Genomic DNA, 21,529 nt, shown 5'->3' on the forward strand with positions numbered 1-21,529 from the left:
TTCTAGTTTTAATTATATTCTTTGTTTCGGTAACTAGTTTAAAAATATCGTAGTTAAGTAGCTTATTAAGAAAGTTAACTTAGTTTTTTAAAATATAAGCCCTATTTATCCTATTCTCTATTTAAGCCTCTCCTTATTAATAAATATAATTTTTATTTGTAATTAATAAATACCTCGTTCTTTATATTAAATAAGAAATAACTAAATAAATTTTACGTAGTTTTAATACTTTTAATTTAAATACTTCGCACTAATAATATTAAAAAGCTCGTATTAACTATTTAGGAGTAAGGATTAAAAACTAAGCTATTTAAAATACTAATATTATATAATTACTTATATAAAAAGTTATTTCTAAACGAACTTTAAAATAAAAGGTAATAAAATTATATTTTAAAGTCTCGTAAAACCTCTTTAACTATTTACTTATTTTTAAACAAAATAAATAGTTAATACTAATTAAAAATAAATACTTAAATAAAATTTTTATTTTCTTAAAAGTTTTAAAAACCTATAATATAATATTTAAAATTTTATTTTTTAAACAATAAGTACGTACTTAAAAAGGTCTAGCTATTTATAAAATTAAATAAAACGTAGAATACATAATAATCATAATTAATAATAAGACTTATTTTTAAATATAAATAAAAGAGCTAGGAATAACCCCTTTATATATAAAAAGCTAAATAGAAGAGGGGTAAGCTAATTAAGAAATTATTAATAAAGTAATTAATATAATATCTACTACTAGCTTATTATATAAACTATAAATAAAAGCTATATTAATAATAGCTTATTTATATAATATTAACCTAAAATAACGTATTAACTAGCTCTTACTAATTTAAATTAAAAAATTTAGTTTAGCTATTATTTTAAGTAGTAATAATTAATAAATATACTAAGGTTCGCCCGATTTACGTCCTTATTAAGGGTAGACGTACGTATATAATTACTAAGTATACTTTTTTAGGGACTATAAAAAAATTAATAAGAGATATTTTAAAATAAAATAGAGGGTATATTAAGTACTTTATAGGTTATATAATAAATACTTATAATTTATATAAAATTTAAATCCTCTCGTTTTTAAAAATTATTACTATATAAAATATAATATTTAATAAGACCGTATTTTATTTAAAAACGACGTAAAAGCCGCAATTTAATTACCTAAATTAAGGATTATAATAAATAAAATTTAATAATTACTTATAATTATTAATCCCGAGCTATAATTACTTAGAGTTATAAATAAAGAAAAAGCCTTATTAATAATTAACTAGGAGTACTTATTATTATTTATACCTACTTTATAAAAAAACTAGGCTATAAAAAGCTTAGTTTATTTTTAAATAAACAAGTAGGTAGTTATTTATCCCTAAGCTTATTTTTAATTTTTAAAGTCTAAAACTAAGTATAACCCTTACGTAGCTAATTAAAGTTATAAACGAGGTTATAAGAAGCTAATTCTTTTATTAAGAGGATTAAGGATATAATATATATATAAATAAAAATATTACTCTTATAAGCTTTTATAAAGAGGGCTTTTTACTTATTTAAACCCCGATAATCCTATTTAGTTAACGAGCCTATATTAAGAAATAAAAGAAGTAAACAATTTAAATAAAAATTCTAAAGTAACCGATTTTAATAATTATAAGGATAATAAGTATAAATAAAGCTAGAGGCTAAAAATTAGTTACTAAAAATAGTTATTTAAAACCTAAATTATAGGGAATTTTAGGTAATATTTACTCTCTTTTATATAGAGCAAAACTAGGATACCTTTTTAATATATATATATAATTAATAAAAGCGATTAATAAAACGACTTAGGGTATATTAAACGCTCTATTACTACGTTTATATTATAATTAATAAAACGAAGTACGTTTTACTAACCGTATTTCTTAATAATAAGATATATATAAATAATCTTATTTTTTTAAAAATATAAAACGTCCTTAAAATACCTAAGCCCTTAAAACTTATTTTACTAAAGCTATTTATATAAAAATTAAAAAGCTAGAGGAAATAAATATTTAAAAGTTATTAACTAAGCGTTAGTTTAAAAAAACCGATTTTATTTAAATAAGTATTTAATTATAAATTTAACAAAGATAATTACTTCGATTATTATAAAACGAGGATATATATTAGGGATAGTTTTTAAAAGTAATACTTACTTAAAAGATATATATAGTTACTTTTATTACTAGGATTTTTAAAGTTATTATAACTATTACTATTTAATTTAACTTAGAAATTTATTAATATAATATTGTAAATATGTTTCTAAACGTAGTAAGGAAACTAAGTAACCCTTTAATTATATACGAGCTTTTAAATAGTTTTAAATAGCTAAGTAAGTATATTAAACTCGAACGAGCCTTTTATAGCGCTTATAACGCTCCCCTATTCTAATATAAAGAGCTCTTAGTAATTCTTAAATTATTTAGATTTTTATTTACGAACGAGGACTTATACTTATTTTAAACTTAAAATAAAAAGGTCTTAGTTCTTTTTATATAAATAATATTTTATACTATTTTATAAAGATTATGTTTAAGAAGCTAGTTAAGTAACTAAAGGATTTAAAAAAGTATAAATTAAAGGACTAGGGATTAGTTTCGTAATATTTAGGTATTAAAATTATTCGAAATTAACTAAATTAAAAGATTTATTTTATTTATAACTAGTATATTAAAAGTTATTAAAAATTCGATCTTATTAATTTTAATATACTTATAATACTATTATTAATTATGCTAATTAAAAGAGAATTTAGGAGTAGCGTTATTAATTAAAACTAAGTTATTTTAAAAAAATAAGGTTAATCTTATATATAATAATTATAATATAATTTAATATTATTTTTATATACGCTTTACTATTTTAGTTTTTAATAAACCCGTTTTATTAGTACTATTTTATTATAAACTAAGTTATATAATATTTATATTATACTTATTATTTTATAATTTATTTTAATACTTCAGGAGATAAGTAAGTATTATTAATTATAAGTAATGTATTTATAAATAATAAAGAAACCTAATACTTATTTTAAGGATATATAATTTTTTTAATAAACTTATTTAGTAAAAAGCTATAAAATAAAATATAATAATAATTTTAATAACTAAAGCTAAACTACTTAGCTTAGAATATATTATTAAAAAGACCTTTATTTTAAAATACTTATTTAGTAATATATTACTTAAGCTTAGTAATATTTAAAAGTTTATTATAATAATTATTAAATAATTAAACTTATAATAAAAGGGAACGTATTTTAACTTATTTTTATTACGTTAATATTTAAAATATATAATTATATTAAGAGTAAAAAATCTTTTAAATAGTTTATATATTAATAAATAAAATATTAACTAATAGTTTTTTTTATAAAAAATTTTTATAAGCGAAGTTTAAGTATTTTATATTACTTTTAAATATAAAAGATATATAAAAATAATTATATAAAAAAAAAATACTAAAGAAATAATAAAATACCCAGGTAACGGGTTTTAATTTATAAATATAACTTATAGCTAGGAGTATAAAATTATTTTAACAACCTTATTAAGTTATTATAAAAAATTTATTTAAAAAAATAAGTACGTATTTATTTAAAAGGATTTTAACATAAGTATTACGTCCTGAGGATATAAATATTAATAAATTAATTTTAATTTAAATATTATTAATTTTATAAACGAAGTTTTAATACTTTTATATTTTTAACTAACTTTTTAATTTAGTTTTAAGTAAAAAAAGTATTAATAAATACTTCTTTACCCTAGCCTTATTTATACAAGCTATTTTACTCTTATTCTTATTAAAGTACTTATTAATAATTATAGCCTTATATAATACATACGTTATATAAGTTAGGTCTTAGAAATAGTTAGTAATTAATTTAAAATAACAGTATATATAAAAATTAACTTTTATAATATTATTATACTATTCTTTTTTTACTTATTTAAAATATAAAAATTTTTATTTAGTTTATATATACGTTTTTAAGGGAATATAATTAAATTTTTATTAGTTTAATAATATATATATTTATTATTAGTATTTAAGCTTAAGAAGTATTACCCTCTATTCGTTTATTAAGGGCGCTTTTAATATAACTTACGTATTTAAAATTAAATAATAATAGTACTTATTTAAAAAGTTTTTAATATTAGGAGTACTAGAGGGTATATTATTAAAAATTAGAATTATAAATAATAATATTAAAGAAAGAATAGTATATTTATAAGGAACTACTTTATACTTATTAAGAGGGCGAGGAGGGCTCTAAATTACTCTTATTTTTACCCTCTTTTTAAATAATTTTTTTAACTTATTAACTATTATTTATAAATAAGAACGTTAATAAGTTTAAAATTAAGTTATAGTACGATATTATTATTTTATTAATTAATATTTAGTATAAAAATAAATTATATACTTAGAAACGGATTATTATTAAGAGCAGGGAGCTATTACTTTTTTAAGTTTATTTTAAAATACTTAGTTTTATATATTATAGTAGTATAAGTACGCTTTTTAACCTAGGTTTATTTACTTATTTATTTTAAATAATAATATTAGTTAAAATTTATACTCCTAAGTAACGGTATATATATAAACGTAGTTACAGGGTTAAGGTTAAAAATAAGGGTATATATATATAATTAGTTTTATTATATAGGTTAAAGAGGAAAAGAAAGTTAGAGTAATAAGCGGTTATAAAGAATTTATTTACTTACTTATTTTAAATTAAAAGTTAATTATTTAATTAATAAAAAGCTACCCTCGGTTTTACTTATTATTAATAAGAGAGCCTCGAGATTATTTATAATAATAAATATAATTAATAAATTATTATTTATTTACCTTATATTTATAACTAAGTACGTAGTACGATTTATTTTATAATTCTTTTTATAATTAGATTTTTATATAGTATTATTTAAATTTATACGTTTAGTAACTCTTTTTATAATAATATAGGTAGTTTAGTACGCTTTTTTTAAATAAGGATTTATCTAGGGGGGTATATTATAATAGCTTTAACTATCTATAGTCTTACTATATATTACATAACCTCGGTTATATAATTACCGAGGTCTATACTCGCTTATACCCTCTATTTTAGAGCGAGTCTCGTGCCTATTTCCTATTTTTAATAGATAACCGTTCTCTATATTTAACGTCGATGCCCCTATTGTGACTATACGACACTACCTATGTGAATAAATTGCGCATGAGGCATCCTATCAAAAGTAAGTAGTGACCATATGACTTGACAAAGGCAACTGTACTTTTCAATTAATGCTGTAAATGGCTAATGGCAGCGCATTTCGCTGTGACACATAAGAAGAATTTTCATATCAAACATGAATACCTATCAACACAGTGACCTCGTGTGGCCTACGTCAACGGAGTCACGCAGTGGGCCCATGTCACTCATACACCGGATCACATCTTTGCTTTTCCCAACGCCCAGCCTACGCCAGGAAGGAATGGTGGGTGATCTGAGGATCGCGCTAGCCATCCAGCTCTCCAAGGCTTTGCGGTAAATAGTCACTGCCCTGACGCAGAGGACAGAACTCGTAGAATAGACAAAAGCGTACCTAGTATATCAAGGCTATGGTCGCCTCTCAAAATTGTCTACCCGCTTTTCCATGCACAAGCTTTGATTGAAGCAGTGCAAATCGATACTTGGCAGCCCGTGTTATACGCACGTAGCGATGGCTGACAAGCTACCATCTTCGATTATCAGGGGAATCGCGTCGCTGGCGGTACTTTTTCTCCTCGCTACTATATTCCTTGTTCTCAGGATATATACTCGAATTGTTCAAAGTCAGCTCGCTGTTGATGATTACTGCCTAGTGGTGGCATGGGTGAGAACTCGCCGAATCCTTTCCAGAAGCATATCAGTTCTGACTATTCAACACAAACTTCAGATACTTTTTACTGCCCAATTGTTCCTCCGTATTGTGCTTCTCAGTCGGGCCACATTTGCGGCGATCCTCACTATTCATGAATTGGCCGTAATTAGTAAGTCAGCTGCGGTACTATGTAACCTGGCATGGGGACTCAGTAAGACATCATTCGTCTTTACCTTTATGCGCCTAGTCACAGGACCTTTACGATGGGTATTGTGGTTTATAGTACTCTCGATGAACCTATTCATAGCGGTCTGGTTGCCACTATTTCTGAACCCCTGTGTTGCGGGTGCGTCTCCGCCATGCTGGCCGCTCGAGATGTCGATTAACCTCGGTATTTTTGTTGGTGGTAAGCGCCTCCATACAAGCTAGGTTCAGTTTTCGTATTACTAAACTCATCTCAGCATATTCTGCGTTCATGGACTTCTTCTTGTCACTGTTGCCTTGGAAAATAGTTTGGCCTATGCATCTCAGCACACGTGAAAAGGTCGGAATCTGTGTAGCCATGAGCATGGGAATATTGTGAGTTTCTTCCAAAACGAAGTATAACAGGGCTTAGGTGTTCTTACCACACATGGGACATGTAGTGCTGGTGCAACTGGAGTGGTCAAAGTTATATATCTCTTCGGATTTGATTCATTAAGCGCGGGTAAGTTAATATCGAACTGGTTTTCCTTGTCCCGATACTCATGGAATTTATCTATTACTTCGATCTGACGCTAGTACAATACATCGCTAGATACGCTCAACCATCTGTTCGTCTGGGAAAGCGCCGAGATATCAGCTACGATCATGGCAGTTTCTATTCCAATGCTTCGGAAGCTTGCTTTCAGCTTTAAGGCCAGGGATACTTCACGTAGTGAAGATACTCTACTGTCCGTCTTTCAGAGGCAGTTACGCATTGCTGGTCTAGGAAGTACAAATACTAGACATACTACGGATCAAGCTTTCACGTCTCCCAGCGTTTCGCAAGTGTAGGAAAGACTCAGGTATTTGAGTTACTCCAAAAGTTTACTTAGTAAAATACTGAATACGAAATCAGTAGAACTATTTCACTAATATTTCAATAACTTTCTCCTAAGACAAACAAGTACTGCATGAATTACGGGGTTGAACTTCCTAAGTGCTGTTGCATAATATAGCATACTCTCCTGTCTTCAAATGCGGTCTTGACGGTTTGCTGCTGAACAATTGCCTTTGGATCAGTTGTTGGATTCATCGCTTTGTAAGCCTTTTCTGTCACTGACGACTTTCTAGGTGGCTTCTCTGAATGAATCTGGGTTTCTGAGAGTTGCTGCCAGCCTAACCTATTCTCGTAGCCCTCTGGTGGACCAGCTCTATTAACCCTGTAAAGAATTGCACGCGAGAAACCCCAATAACAGCATCGGAGTTCTCACTTTTGGATGTTCATGATGCGAGGTGTAATCTGGGCATGTAATTAGTGCTGGAAGAACTTATTGTGGATAAACATGATCATATTGACTGACTATGATGTGTTCCATCGAAAATCCCTTATTTGAGTTATGTACTGTAGATTCCTAGGTCCCTATTGCCTAGATTATTGTGGGCCTCGATCGCTCGTTTACAAAGTACTTGCAAAGAACTTGCCCTTTTGCGCGACTTAAGGCAATTGAAGAGAGCGCGTGGTACGTCACACTCACTGATGGGCTGAACAATGTACGTATATCTGTATTACAACATGGCTCCTTGTTCCGTAGTTCTTCCACAAACGGATATTTTCGCCTACAAAGGTTAAATAGTCGTGAGTGAGTTCTATCGCGACCCTCGCCAGCGAGCTGTTCTCCTTCTCATTGATGGCAGACATTCATACTGCCTTACTTGTACACAATGGAACTCGGACCGGTTGTTTCCCACCCAGCCAGCGCCGCTTCAGGCCCAACGTCAACAACTGCGGAACCTGTCAACTCGACTCCAACAAAAAGCAGATCGGCCGCCATCATCTTTTCCATTACATGCATCACCGGAATCAGCAACCTTTTGGCCGGCTTGCTGACAGTGTGCATACCGGTAATTGCGGCGGACATAGGCATACCAGCTGGCCTTCAACTATGGCCAGCTTCTGCTTTTGCGCTGGCATGTGGCTGTACTCTACTCCTTTGCGCCACGGCTGCTGACCTTCTCGGTTGCCGGCGCGTCTGTCTTTTAGGTGCCCTGCTCCAAGCCGGCAGCGCCCTAGGCGCAGGTCTCTCCCAAACTTCGACCCAGCTCATCGCACTGCGCGCTTTTGCGGGTGTCGCGGCGTCAATGTGCTTGCCCAGCGCCGCAGGCATCGTATCGTCAGCTTTCCCTCACAGCACCAGGCCGCGTACACGCACTGCTGCTTTTTCTGCTATGGGCGGTGGCCAAGCCGTTGGGTTTGGACTAGGTCTTGCCCTTGGCGGTGTTTTTAGCGGCACTGTCGGGTGGCGATGGGGTTTCCATGCCACTGCGATTCTTAACGTTGTCGTCCTGGCCATTGCTCTGTGGGCACTTCCAGTAAGCGTTGATGACGCTGCGCCTTTGGGCTGGGAAACTCTCACCCGCTTGCGAAAAGAGCTGGATTGGATCGGGGCATTGATCATCAGCATGAGCCTGGCTTTCATGTCCTATGTGCTGGGAATCGTTACGGACTCTGATGCGGGCAAGCATATGCGTCAACCACTCAATATCGTGCTTCTCGGCACGGGTGTGGCCCTCTTGCCTGTCTACGTCTTTTGGATGCACCACCAAAAGCTACGAGGGCGGCCAGCTCTGATACCAAACGAGTTGTGGAAAAACGAACCATTCACTTCAGTGTGCTTCACAGTTTTCCTTGTTTGGGGTGCACTCAACGCCAGCGAGCAGCTCACGGCACTTTACCTCCAGGACGTTCGTGGTTTCTCGACGTTGACGTCGTCCTTGTACTTCCTACCGGCACCCGTCTGCGGCATTCTCACGAATATCGCCGTTGCGGTCTTCCTGTCACGTCTCAGAGCATCCTACGCCGTGCCCGTGGCTTGTTTCGTGAGTGGACTCGCTCCGCTCCTGCTGGCAGCATTGTGTAGGGTCAATGGCCCCAGCTACTGGGAGGCCGTCTTCCAAGCAATGGCCATCAATCCTATCGGAGCAGACATGATGTACACCATCGCCATGTTGGTCGTGACCGACGCATTCCCGGCCAAGACGCAAGCCCTGGCGGGCGGTGTATTCAACATGGTCGCCCAGATTGGTAAAAGCGTCGGCATTGCCACGACCGCTGTCATAGCGCAGCAAGTGTCTTCACCGCTTACAAAAAGCGTTGGTGCAAAGGAAGCACTGCTTCGAGGTTACCATGCTGGTTGGTGGTTCAGTTGCGGGCTGAGTTTTATTTCTGTAGCCGTGAGCCTATGGGGGTTGAGAAGTGTTGGAAGACTAGGTGTGAAGCGAGACTAAGAATTCAGGTTCAGAGAAAGGGATAGGAGCACAGTCTCGAGATACCTGAGCAGCATGTTCCAATATGAATCTTTAGCTGACATTTCTGATACTTTCCTGATTGGATTCCCAATGGCACACAGCAATACCACAAAAAGCCGCCGTAATTAATCCCTTTTCGGGTCTTCTTCTTGAAGATATCGGCATTGTGATGATAGCAGAGAAACTTGATAAGATTACCAAAGCCACCTCACATGGAGCAAATGCCTTGCTAGTCCCACTGCTCACGCACATCCGACTGGGCGGCAAAGCGTTCCTCCCAGTTTGAGCCAAACAAAGACTCAGCTTGTGCCCTCAATAGCTTATCCTCGTCGGCATGCTTCTGCAAGCGCCCTTGAATCCATTGATCTTTCTCGGCCCGACCACTTATACCATGGAGTTCTTTGATGTCGTTCCTAATCTCAGCAGCTATCTCCATAGCCGCCACGCGACTAGCTTCTGCAGCTTTCAGACCTTCTCGAGCCATGCTAATAACCTTGTCAAGCTCTTCCTTCTCCCCTTTAAGCTCGTCCGGGCGTCTCTTGGCGGCGGCGCGGCCGCGGGTCCCGGTTTCGATCTGTCGCTCTAGGAAGGCAATATCGTCTTGGATTTTGGACAGGCGAAGTTGAATGACAGGCATTTTCTGTTCCTCGATATCTCGTATCTGGCTCTGGGCGGTGAATTGTTCCTGCATCTGGGCGTTGAGTCGCTCGAAGAGAGAGCACTCGAAAGTGACCAGGTCTGTGTGCGTTTTCGAAGTGCCGCATCCATGGCAGGGTCCGAGTTCGTCGAAGGCCCCTGTACGGCTAGCAGAATGCGACAGGTAATTCATTTGGATAATAGAAGGCGCTTGCTCAGTAGTTGGCGTTGGCGAGGCTGTTTGAAGTTGAGTTTCGTATAGTTCGATTGACTATGTGTGTGTAGTTTTGAATGCGGTGTCCAAATCACCCAAAAGCCCCACAGTCGATTGCAATGGGATGTACGAAATCATGTTCTGTTGAGGACTGATTGAGGATGAATTGAGGATTGATTGAGAAACGATTCGGGAACGATTCGGGAACATCTTAGAGAGGACTGGACTATGATTGGAGCATTCATTAGATAAGGTTTGGATAAGTATTTGCTCTTTTTAAAGATCCTGGGGAAAGCTCTTAATTCATGTACGAAGCTGCCATGCTTGTATAGATTCAAACGCCTTTACTTTGAATTACCCTCAAAATACGAACCAGTGTCGAAAGGAAACGTATTGATACTTAGACGTTATCCTGTGTCAGGGGACTAATCTGAACATCATTTCAGCATCCACCTTAAGACCACACTAGATGTAAAGTGACAAGGTACCTGAGGTACCTGAACCATACGTCCACGAACAGAGTGTCATAGAAACTCGGAACATCAACAGTGGGGATGAGAATACTGACAATCATAAAGGTAGTAACGATGATGCACATGATGAAGACCATTTGTATAGAGATATTAGAAGACGTGTTTGAGTCACAATAACCGTAAGGTACCACGAGAAGCCGTCGGAGTGGGATGGGGGCCATGCTGAAGCCCATGGACCAATGAGAGTCGGTTATTGTGGTGAGCCATGATGATTCATAGTGGGCCTTGAAGTGTTGCTGGGCGGAACAGAGCTCTTCGAAACAATTGGTATTGGGTCACTTATCGAGACTTATTAATACTAGTATGCAGGTCTCGCCCCGGAGGCCACGAGCTGACGGCCAACTCTTTCCGACTTCACATCTTTCAGCATTACTCTAGTACATAAACACCGACATCTTCAATTTTCTAGCAAAGCGATTGCACTTCTTGGTGTTCGTTTCCATCAAGTCACTTCAAGCAGCATGGTCATGAACGAATCGATCGAGATTCTGGGCCAACAGCCTGGTCTGAAGATCTACACCCAGATAGCGGTCTGCTTTTCCGTTAAGGATGATCAGTCATACGCAAACATCACCAAGACTCTGTCAAGCGGTCTCGAGCGGCTTACTGCGAGTTTTCCATGGGTTGCAGGACAGATTATTAATGAGGGCGCGAGCGAAGGTAACACAGGCATCTTCAAGATCGTTCCACATGAAGCAACCCCGCCCTTGATCATCAAAGATTTGAGAAAGGACCCGGCAGTATCGTCGATGAACAACATGAAAGCTTCACAGTTCCCCTTCAGCATGCTGGACGAAAGCGTCATCTGTCCTCGCCCGACTCTTCCTATCGACCCAAAGCTGGTAGGCAAGCCTGAGCCAGTCCTCATTACCCAGGCCACCTTCATCAAAGGCGGGCTCATTCTCGCTTTCCTCGGCCACCATCAGGTACTTGATGGCACCGGGCAAGGACAGCTCATCAAACTCTTGTCCAAGGCGTGCAAGGGCGAGGAATTCACCGAGGAGGAAGTAGCAACCGGAAACCTGACACGCCATAACATCATTCCCCTCCTCGAAGACTACAAGGGCGGACCCGAGACTGATGCGATGATCAACAAGCCCTCGGCAACGCCAGCAGCGACACCTGCCACATGCAGCTGGGCCTACTTTGACTTTTCGTCAGCGTCTCTGTCAGCCTTGAAATCCTTGTCATCAGAGACAATCAAGTCAGGGTACATCACAACGGACGATGCCGTCACCGCCTTCGTCTGGCAGTCAATCAGTCGCATTCGTGCGAACCGCCTACCTCACGAAGCGGAAACTAAGCTTGCTCGAGCTATCAATGTGCGAGGATATATGGGCATCCCTCAAACCTTCCCGGGGCTCATCCAGAGCATGACGAATAACTCTATGGCAATCAAGGACCTCGTCGAAAGGCCCTTAGGGGAAGCGGCATCTCAACTCCGATCAACTGTAGATCCTACAGCCTTGAGCTATGGAGTACGAGCTTTGGCGACACTCATAAACCAAGCGGCCGATAAGGGTGCATTCTCATTCACCGGGACCCTTCGTCTCGATAGAGACTTGGCCTTTAGCTCCTGGGCGAAACTCAATCTGTATGAGCACGATTTCGGATTGGGACAGGGCAGGCCTGAGTCGGTCCGGAGACCGCAATTCACACCCGTGGAGAGTCTTGGGTACCTGCTTCCCAAGGCACCAGATGGGAGCATCGCACTTGCAATATGTCTAAGGGAAGAGGACATGGAAGGGTTGAAGAAAGATGAATTATGGTTGAAGTATTCCAAGTACATAGGAGAGTAATTATCAGGCATCCCAGGCCCTTTAATGAAGGTCTTCGTGTTTCCCCCAAAACTCGGTCTAATGTGATAAGAGGAATTATCCTTCGTAGACATAGCAGAATGGAGAGCCACCAATACCAACAGTGCTCATCAGGTCCCTCAACTTTCTCGGCTCAGCCAAAGGGCGAAGATCAACAAGGTCGTCCAAAGTGCCGTTACGACTCGGCGGGATATTTTGCATCGTGACAGTGCCAAAGATGTCCTGTCTGTTCTCCCAGTCAAGCATCTGCCAGATCCAGTAAACGCGGTCGATCTGGCTGTGGTGCAGGAAGAAAGCTGGGTCGGCTGGAGAGATGAAGAAGTTGTTGCCAGAGTCGCCTCCGAGCTGCCAATGGCCACCCGCATGAACTCCCAGCTCAAAGGGGCTGATATAACGATCATCGCCGTTCATGAAACCCCAAAATGACTCGATCGTGTTGTGCTCAGTCAGAAGGAGAGTCGTGTTCCGGAACGTGGTGTGTCGCGAAGAGACGTGCTTGTTGAGGTCTCGCTGCAAGCAGCGCGGGTCAGCAGCGAGGGGAGTGTCGGTGTTCTGAACGACGGGAAGGTTGACAGTCATATTGGAGAAGGGGCCCGACATGATGCAGCCGCCGCCAGATCCGGGTTCGAGTTTGAGGGTCACGTTAGTGTAAGCCTGGTGAATTTCGAGGCCTTCATGAGGAACAAAGGCGCCGTTGCTGCCAATGGAAGTGTCTGATCCGTCAAAGAGAGGTGATAGCGCAGGATCTTCCGCATCATAACCCCATTCCCAGAAGGGGAATGTACCTAACATAATGTGTCAGATGTATACAGATAAAAGACAAGGCAGTTACGCGAGCCTACCAGTATAACCGCATTCGCGGACCTTCTGCTCAAATACATCAGTAAACAGGCGATGCCAGAGCTGGAAATTAGCCTAAGCAGAAGAACGAGAGGAACATTAGCAATCGGCACAATATCTTTTCGCCCACACGGAATTTGCGATCTTACCGATCTATGGATTACAGGGGTCTGCTTGAGGTGGATGGCCACAAAATCATCATACAAAGTCTTCGCAGCCGGCATCACTCCCGGTTCATACAAACTCGGGGAGCTCTGCATGCACTCAATGGCAGCTACAAAGGCTCTCCGCTGCTCGGCCGGGAGTGTTCTCCATTCTCGGCGGACGCGAACATTGTCCGGTGTGCATGTCGAGTTTGCAAATGCTGCCGAACGTTGGTGTAAGGCTTTGGAGTTAGCGAGAGCCTTTGCAGCAAGTTGAGCGAGAGCGTCGCCGTTGTTGATGGCCTCTTGGGTAAAGTTGTAAGATGGCGCTGCGGCGTTAACAGGGAGTAAGAAGGAGATGGCAAAGAAGAGCACCGAAAAGGCGCCGAGAAGAGAAGGACTCATGGTGGGAAAAGAATGGACGCCGAAAAATGCTCGACTGCTTGAAGTTCAATGGCCTCTTGGCGCGGTCAATGAATGATTATTAGGCTGCTTGATGAGGATGACACGGCTAACAGAGCGGACTCCGAGGTTCTTAAATTCAACAAAATGACAGCAGAACTATATAAAACCTCCCGATAGCCAATGCCCGTGGGTCCAACCACATCCATTCACGCTATTTGGGATATGACTAGGTGTGCTTGCGTTGACAGCATCATCCCTGGCTAGGATCATGAGTCTCGTGGGGTACTATACTAGTCTTCGAAGATGCAAATTGCAACATCGCTTAGAGGATCCCGACCCAGGGCACGAATGCGCGGATTGCGCGTGGGTTCTAGCATGGAACCTTGTTCTCTGGGACACCACCCTCAAGCCTTGTCAAGCGCGCCGAACAGCCGCGATGGCACAGTCAACTTCGCGACTTGAATTGACGGAGCCTTTTCCGTCAGTTTGGTCCGAGCTACTTACTCGCGCGTGAACAGAGGGCGCAGTATACCTGCCCAAGGCTCTAGTCCTCACAAAGCAGGTCAGAGTTGAAACCCAGGCTCTCAAAATAACCTTGATTTCATCGCTAAGACTCTTGGGTATAATTCCTGATGCAAGGTCACCTTCAATTGCAAACAAGCATTTTGGTAGCCGAGGAGTGTTGGCATCTATTTTAGGTTTGTGAGACTGGAGTTGATAGAATAAGCTCTGTGGTGGTCGGGAGCTTTCCGGTTCCGCAGCTCGGGGTCAGCAAGCCTTCTTAGAACTTTGAGTTGCGACCAAGTGGGGAAGCAATCTATGTGAGTATTGCAACCACTTCCTATAGGAAAGCTAGTCATATTGTTAAAGATGACGTTCCATATGGATAGCTCCTTCCCTGTCACATATCGTCTTGTTTATGGCTAGAGGCGAAGTCTTCCCTTCTAGTTGATTTAATAGGCAGTCAAGTCCGTCGAATAATAGAGTAGCTTGACCATCGCTTAGTCCGGTCTCGTCAACCTTCGAATCCTATGGCACTTCAGGCTAAGCTCCTGACGCTTCCATGCTTGTTCGGCAAGCTTTTATGTGGGCTGTAGACATGTCGATTGCAATGGAGACATCAGCTTCACAGGGTTTCTGGGGACTTTTCCGCAGCTCTAAGGATTGTTCTCATTGTCGGGATACGAGCCACGAGGTAGCATGATGCAACATCACCATCTTTGACTGACTCACTGACAACGTCTGAGTATCTGTCAAAGGGACTCTGGTGCAGTGGCAAAGACAAGGGTGTTTCAACTCATTATAGGAGTAGCTCGCATGAAGGAGGACATAGATGTCCGCTTATCCAAAATGCGAACTTTCGACTCTATCTTCTCACTCATAGTCATTTCTGAGTAATATTCTTCTAAACCTCCCTAAGAAGTAGTCCATGCATCATGTTTCTGACTTCACATACAGACTACATAAGCATTAGCGAAGTGATGTGTTAGCACTCTAAAGAGAAGTGAAAGCATGTATTCCATAAGTTCATACATAGAACGGTCCCTTCAACCAGCCTGCAAAGTCGTGTCGTTTCGGTCTATCACTCTAGTGCTTTCCCATGCCACACCTGGCCAAGCACTCTTCGGATCCAAGAGCAGCCCCGGTACCCACACCAGGAACACGACTTCCATTCCCTTCGGTACTATTCGATCCCGAAACGCCTCCGAAGGCAGCCTGAACCATGTCATTGGGCAACTTGAAAAGGCTATTGAGTATATTCAATGTACCCGTGTCATCGGAGTCAAGGGCTGAAATAAGCGTAGCATTGCCGCACCCTGCAAAAAGAGGTCGCACTTAGCCAAGAACTTGTTCGTGCCGCCCCGTCGTGAACCATAAACATACCTGTGTTCTGCATAGTGTGGAGACTGCCCCTGGGGAAGATAGTCAGCTGCCCAGGGTTGAGTGTCGTAGTAACCGGGTCGGCGCCATTTTCTTGGACCATCCATGTCTGGGTCTGGCCCTCCACGGCGACCACGAAGTTGGTGGCACGAGGATGGTGGTGAGGCGGCAGCATGGCACAAGGCCCAAGAGCGAGCCAGGCGACAGTCAGCCCGTGACCAGTTGCCGCGGGAAAGTTCGCTGCGTTGGCATTCACAACACCGCCGGGCGAGTATGTGAAGTACTCGTGTTTTTTGAAGTCAAATACATAGTCATCTTTGACGAGCTGCAACTTCTCGAGCTCAGTGGCCGTTGTCTTTAGCTCTGCATTGATCTCGGGCTTCACTGGCTTATCAACTGCAAGGGCAATACCCGCGACGAAGAGAACGTTGAAGAATTTAGTCAACATCGTGCTAGAAGACAGCGTGAAGGATATTGTTGGCACTTCTGACAGGTATCCAATGAAGTAGAACGCAGCTGTGATTTAAAGCATATTCGAAACATCGTGAAGATTCTCGATATTCAACATTCTTTTTATATTTCCCAAATTTGCAGAAAGATGTGAAGGTTGCTCAGCTCGGAACTCGCCCCCAACTGAAGGATCATCCTAAATGCCAGACGAGTGAGGCTCAGAGAGTCATAGACGTCAATTGTAGGCACAGATACTGAGTGGGGGCCAAGGAGGAGTTGAGAAATTTGTCGTGCGTCCCAATTATATCGAGGCATGCAGATGCTGCGCTGTCATGGAGATCCTTCAGGAGTCGAGTGAGATATTAGTGCGATGTCAAGGGTTTCCGAATCGCTGAGTTCAACATGTCGCCTTTCTAGGCTCAGGCAATCAGCTTCTTGACAGTATCAGTGCGAAGACAGCCTAACAAGCTGGGGTAAATAAATATACCTCTTATCACATTCTCTGCTTAATTGATCTATCAAGACTGCAAAAGTGCTTCGCGAGAATTGTCATTATGGCGGATAAATGCGCTTTCCCTGCTTCTGATGCTATCGGCCATCAATAATTTTAGTGGCTGAGACAGGAGCCATGTGTGGCACTATCTCACAGTCAAGTAGGGGCTAAGCCACCCCTTCAGGTTGGTTGAGGATCAATGTGCTGGGATTGGGCCATTAAACACATGCAGTCATCTTGCGGCTTGCTCCTCCGCTATACTCAAATGCGAGCCATCGCCTTGAAGCTCACCTATGACGAAACGCCTGAGGAGCACGCCTTTGGTTGGCACGTTGGGTGCTGTCCCACGATCATTGTAAACCTTGGATTCATTGTTCATATCGGAGGACCGCAGGATGGAATTCGGCCCAGGAGAGCCCGAAACAAGCGCCTCTCTAGAACGTTGATCTGGGTTCCCGAAGTTTGGCCACCTTGCCGCACCTCGCACTCATTTCTCGTGTTTGAAAGGGCTAAATCTGCGATCGGTTTGGTCTTGAGCCGTTTCCGTCGGTGCAAACAGATCGACTTCCAAGCTAAACTGTTTGCGACTAAGGTCCTGGACAAAGACCAGTGCGGTCATCTCCTCGGGAACTGGCGCCTCTTTCCATTGTCTGGTCTGATCCCCAGGAAATCCACAAATCCAGATGGCTCCGTGGACAAGCTTGTTCGGATCGTGTTCAAAGATCAAAGAGATGATGAGCGGCCCTGCCGAACCTTTACCGCTCCCGTGGAGGCGAATGAGCCTGGGCCTGCAACACCACATGCAGGGACAGACATCCTTATCGACATATAAACCTACATGGCATAGAGAGCTGGATCAAGACTCCCATCAGTCAAGCCAAGCACACTTACATTCATTGACAACATGCGGTCGGATATCATTCTTTTCTTGGCTCTTAGCAACCTTCACTTTGCCGTGGCTAAGCCATTGCCTGAAGCAGCAAGCAAACCCGGCACATCGAATAACACAGTCCAGGGCTGTCTCAACGCCGCCAAGGCACCAGTAGCCGTATCCTCATCCTCAGATTGGTCCAACGACATTCGGCCCTACAACTCTCGTTTGCAATACACACCAGCCGTTGTCGTAACGGCCACCGATGTCACACATGTGCAGGCTGCCGTGAAATGCGGAGCGCAATATAATCTCAAGGTCACGGCCCGGGGCGGCGGTCATAGCTACTCTTCGGCCGGGCTCGGCGGCGAAAACGGCCATGTGGTTGTTTGGCTGGACGAGATGTACGGCGTGACGTTAAATTCCGATAACACTGCGACGGTGCAAGCGGGCGCGAGGCTCGGTCACATCGCGACGGAGCTATTTAATCAGGGAAGCCGGGCCATCTCACATGGGTCATGTCCTGGGTAAGCATCGAAGTACATCGGTCAGCTGTGGAAGAGGCTAACACCAAGTTGGTAGTGTTGGAATGGGACATGTCTTGCATGGAGGCTTCGGCTTTTCATCTTCCATGTACGGCCTTGCGCAAGACTGGATTGTTGAGGCGACCGTAGTGACTGCCGACGGAAAGGTCGTCAAAGCATCACAGACCCAGAATACGGATCTCTTCTGGGCCCTCCGTGGCGCGGGATCGTCTTTCGGCATCGTCACCGAGTTCAAGTTCAACACCTTCGCAGCTCCCTCAGTTGTCACATGGTTCAAGGTCTCATCAGCATTGAAGAAGGATAAGCTGGCTGCGGCTCTCGTGGCTCTTCAAGAATATGCCCAGAATGACAAGCCTATCGAGTTGAACATGCGAGCCGTCGTCACCGCTGACAGCACCGCGTTTGACGGCCTCTACTACGGAACCGCGGATCAGACACGCGCCGTGCTCAAGAAGTTCCTCTCACCCCTAGGCATCGACGTCGGTGGCGCAACCATCACGCAGACTGACTGGATCGGTCAGCTGCAGCACTATGCCGGCTCAGTGGCCCTTGATGAGACTGGGCCGCAGAGCCTGTCGGATACTTTCTATGCCTCGAGTCTCATGACCAAGACGGTCTCGAATGCGGGCTTCGCTGCCTTCGCCGATTACTATCAGAACACAGCAAAGTCGACGGACAGCGGCTGGTTTGTCATCATTGATATCCATGGTGGAAAAACCAAGACAGCACAAGTCTCCAACTCGGCGACAGCTTACGCCCACCGTGATAAGGTGCTTATGTGGCAGTTCTATGACTCTTCTGGAGGTTCTACGTACCCCAAGTCTGGGTACAGATTCCTCAGCAAATGGATGGCATCAGTAACAAACACGATGGCAACGAACGAGTGGGGTCGCTACGTGAATTATGCCGACTCTCAGCTCAGCAATGCGGATGCACAAGATCAGTACTATCGGGATAATCTGGGGCGTTTGAAGACTATCAAGGCTAAGCTTGATCCCAAGAATTTGTTCACCTACCCGCAGGGGGTGGGCTCATAAGTCTTGCGCACATATGTAACTAGCCTGTTTACTGTTATATTGGTTCCACGCTATGGCGTGTACGAACATTGTTTGAATGAGACACAAGAGCATCAATAAGACCACTGGCACCAAGCACTGAAATATCACAATGTTATGTTGGGATGAGTGATTTAAGCAGCTCTCGTCGGAGTTCTCGTCGGGCGTATTACATAGTCCATGTTTCGGTTTACTCCCCCAGCTCTTTTCGATTCATCTGTTTTAAAGCTGAGGTTGACCTGTGCCATGTGTGCCGGGGACTGATCGTTCTCGCTAAAGAACATTTGCAAATCGTTGAGCGACTCATCCCCCTCTCCCACAGCCGACTTTGTCCCACCGGTGCACAGAAGTGCCATGCGTTCAACGGCTTTCAAGTGCTTTTCGGCTACGTCAGGTTCTCCAACCAAATTCTTGAATGATTTATGTCAGCACCTCATGTTCGTACTCACTTGATACTAAGTAGGCATATGATCTTGAACCCTTGAGGATATTGGGAATCTCTTACAGCGTCTGATGCCAAGCAAAGGCTCTTGGCCATGGTGAGGTTACTGATGTTGTTTCCCTCTCTGGTGATTGTTGCGTTGAGCTGGCGTATCGTCTCCATCTTATACATCGTCATCACAGGGTCACTGTAGCCCTCCTCTCGTACAGTGGCAAGGTGTCGCATGGACCAGAGGAGTACCAAAGAAAGCATTCCCGGATCGGCGAGGGCTGATTGCACCCAGTAGGTCGTCATCATCTTGCAGAATGCCGTTCGTTCACCTTGCACCATCACTTCCATCTCTGGCAAGCGGATCAACTCAAGTAACGCCATGCTGCGAAGGACTACATACAGACATGGTCAGCTTTGGCCTTGGCCCAATCAAGCATAACATCACGCTCTTTCTGGGGTGTAAGCTGCAGTCTGATCATGCAAGCAACGGGATGAGCGGGAAGGAATAGGAATAAGTCCCTTTATGCCGCAGCCCACCCTTCTATACCTGTAAGGTAGACTGCAGTCATGGCCCGTCACTTCTACAGGCTGATGTACATGATCAATCAAGCTTTCAGGTGGCATACTCACAGTGGTCAAGAAGCCCTTGCTCTTGGATAGTGACCCTCCTGACGAAGGCATTGAATGGATCCGTTCTAGCGGCGCCGAGCATTGATATGGGGCTGCCGGCGAGAAGGGGGGTGTGACCAGAACGCGAGCCGTTTTTCAGGGTCGTGACAAGCCACAACCTCACAGATTGAATCGATGGGCGAGCCGGGGAATCTTCGATTAGACCTTGCTCAGGAGGTGTGTTTGACTTCTGATAGGCGGCCACCCGCTGCTGACGGGCCTTTGGATTTCGTGCGGCGTGCGATCTGACCTTTTTCTTCCATGCCTTGGTCTCGCTTGGATGGGTGATGGGTACAAAAAGGAACCCTTCCTCCCGGTTCCTGCCGCCGCCCTTGCTCGCGGGCGGCATCGCGGGCGAAGCCGTGTACCGCTGTCGTCGAGAGGCGAACGAGTAAGGGCTGGACGTTGAACGAGCTCGGATGGCGTACCCTTCGTACCCCTTCCTGATTCACCTCGAAAATGGAGCCAAGGGCCTTCGTTACCGAATCGCAAGGCGACGAGAGGAACCCGCTAATCGACCTGAACCGTAGGGCCGGGACGAGAGGTACGAGATGGGCGACTTGAGCGGGCCTCAGTGGCTCGGGAGACGTCCGTGATGATCTGGGGACAAGGTTGGCATTTGCCTATTTTAGCAAACGCTCGGGTCACACAAGGGTTTCTGGTGTACGAGACGAGAGGAGTGAAATCCTGATTGACAGGAAGGGTGTGTGGCAGAATCGAAAGAGGAGGATGTCTGGACAATGTAGAAAGCTGACGTTGTTGTCGACGTTGAGCTTCGTCTCCGGCCCCCCTCCTCATGTTCTTCCGCCGCCTCCTCCCTCCACCGCGTGCGGTCTTTGAACGAATAGACAGCCATCGACTCACTTTGCTTGTTGGTTACAGGTTGATTCTGGCCATGTTGCGGAACCTGGCCAATCATATGTCTCTTATCTTCGACCAAACCCCGGCAACAAAGAGCGGCCGGTGGATAGCGTCCAGACTCTCCACGAATCGGAGTCTCAGATGTTTCAACCGTCCCAACAACGGTGGAGAATGCCAAGGCCAGCATTGTCCCGAATTGGACGAGACTCAAGGGTCAGCGGCTCCATCCGAACCCCCAGTCGTCTCCGCTTCCGTCGGGCTCGGCACCGGTCTACGGGTTGATTACATGAGCAATGT

The 21,529-nt window shown here is 42.6% G+C and overlaps 7 protein-coding genes across 7 annotated transcripts; 3 read left to right on the forward strand and 4 right to left on the reverse strand.

Moving 5' to 3' along the window:
* Positions 1-7,802: 7,802 nt before the first annotated feature.
* Positions 7,803-9,365, forward strand: HER10_EVM0008554 (uncharacterized protein; the record flags this gene model as incomplete). Its single annotated transcript, XM_035478071.1, has 2 exons — positions 7,803-9,170; positions 9,243-9,365. 2 exons carry the CDS (start codon positions 7,803-7,805, stop codon positions 9,363-9,365), a joined length of 1,491 nt encoding a protein of 496 aa, XP_035337453.1.
* Positions 9,366-9,615: 250 nt separating this feature from the next.
* HER10_EVM0009656 (uncharacterized protein) lies at positions 9,616-10,077 on the reverse strand (the record flags this gene model as incomplete). Its single annotated transcript, XM_035479137.1, has 1 exon — positions 9,616-10,077. The coding sequence occupies one exon, from the start codon at positions 10,075-10,077 to the stop codon at positions 9,616-9,618; it is 462 nt and encodes a 153-aa protein (XP_035337556.1).
* A 1,048-nt stretch (positions 10,078-11,125) lies between these two features.
* On the forward strand, positions 11,126-12,568 carry HER10_EVM0007611 (trichothecene 3-O-acetyltransferase; the record flags this gene model as incomplete). Its single annotated transcript, XM_035477163.1, has 1 exon — positions 11,126-12,568. The coding sequence occupies exon 1, from the start codon at positions 11,231-11,233 to the stop codon at positions 12,566-12,568; it is 1,338 nt and encodes a 445-aa protein (XP_035337377.1). The 5' UTR covers positions 11,126-11,230.
* A 75-nt stretch (positions 12,569-12,643) lies between these two features.
* Positions 12,644-13,974, reverse strand: HER10_EVM0009945 (tyrosinase central domain-containing protein; the record flags this gene model as incomplete). Its single annotated transcript, XM_035479416.1, has 4 exons — positions 12,644-13,371; positions 13,429-13,501; positions 13,576-13,719; positions 13,753-13,974. The coding sequence occupies 4 exons, from the start codon at positions 13,972-13,974 to the stop codon at positions 12,644-12,646; spliced, it is 1,167 nt and encodes a 388-aa protein (XP_035337587.1).
* A 1,587-nt stretch (positions 13,975-15,561) lies between these two features.
* HER10_EVM0009768 (spherulin-1A) lies at positions 15,562-16,303 on the reverse strand (the record flags this gene model as incomplete). The annotated part of the gene is made up of 2 exons (XM_035479244.1): positions 15,562-15,791; positions 15,859-16,303. The coding sequence occupies 2 exons, from the start codon at positions 16,301-16,303 to the stop codon at positions 15,562-15,564; spliced, it is 675 nt and encodes a 224-aa protein (XP_035337567.1).
* Positions 16,304-17,530: 1,227 nt separating this feature from the next.
* Positions 17,531-19,251, forward strand: HER10_EVM0007668 (FAD binding domain-containing protein; the record flags this gene model as incomplete). The annotated part of the gene is made up of 2 exons (XM_035477217.1): positions 17,531-18,196; positions 18,252-19,251. Exons 1-2 carry the CDS (start codon positions 17,703-17,705, stop codon positions 19,249-19,251), a joined length of 1,494 nt encoding a protein of 497 aa, XP_035337381.1. The 5' UTR covers positions 17,531-17,702.
* Positions 19,252-19,388: 137 nt separating this feature from the next.
* HER10_EVM0011357 (uncharacterized protein) lies at positions 19,389-21,231 on the reverse strand. The gene is made up of 3 exons (XM_035480790.1): positions 20,333-21,231; positions 19,775-20,094; positions 19,389-19,679 (listed from the first exon to the last, which is right to left on the reverse strand). The coding sequence occupies exons 1-3, from the start codon at positions 20,718-20,720 to the stop codon at positions 19,404-19,406; spliced, it is 984 nt and encodes a 327-aa protein (XP_035337706.1). The 5' UTR covers positions 20,721-21,231; the 3' UTR covers positions 19,389-19,403.
* Between the last annotated feature and the right edge of the window lie 298 nt (positions 21,232-21,529).

This window comes from Colletotrichum scovillei (genome assembly GCF_011075155.1).
Source record: "Colletotrichum scovillei strain TJNH1 chromosome Unknown Contig00002, whole genome shotgun sequence".
Taxonomy (NCBI): Eukaryota; Fungi; Ascomycota; class Sordariomycetes; order Glomerellales; family Glomerellaceae; genus Colletotrichum; species Colletotrichum scovillei.

Excerpts from the sequence above, each read along its gene's own strand:
- HER10_EVM0011357 (XM_035480790.1), bottom strand. The coding sequence starts at position 20,720 with ATGCCGCCCGCGAGCAAGGGCGGCGGCAGGAACCGGGAGGAAGGGTTC. Across the intron at positions 20,095-20,332 it reads GCAAGGGCTTCTTGACCACT|TCCTTCGCAGCATGGCGTTA; the intron begins GTGAGTATGCCA and ends GTCTGTATGTAG. Across the intron at positions 19,680-19,774 it reads TTTGCTTGGCATCAGACGCT|AATTTGGTTGGAGAACCTGA; the intron begins GTAAGAGATTCC and ends AAATCATTCAAG.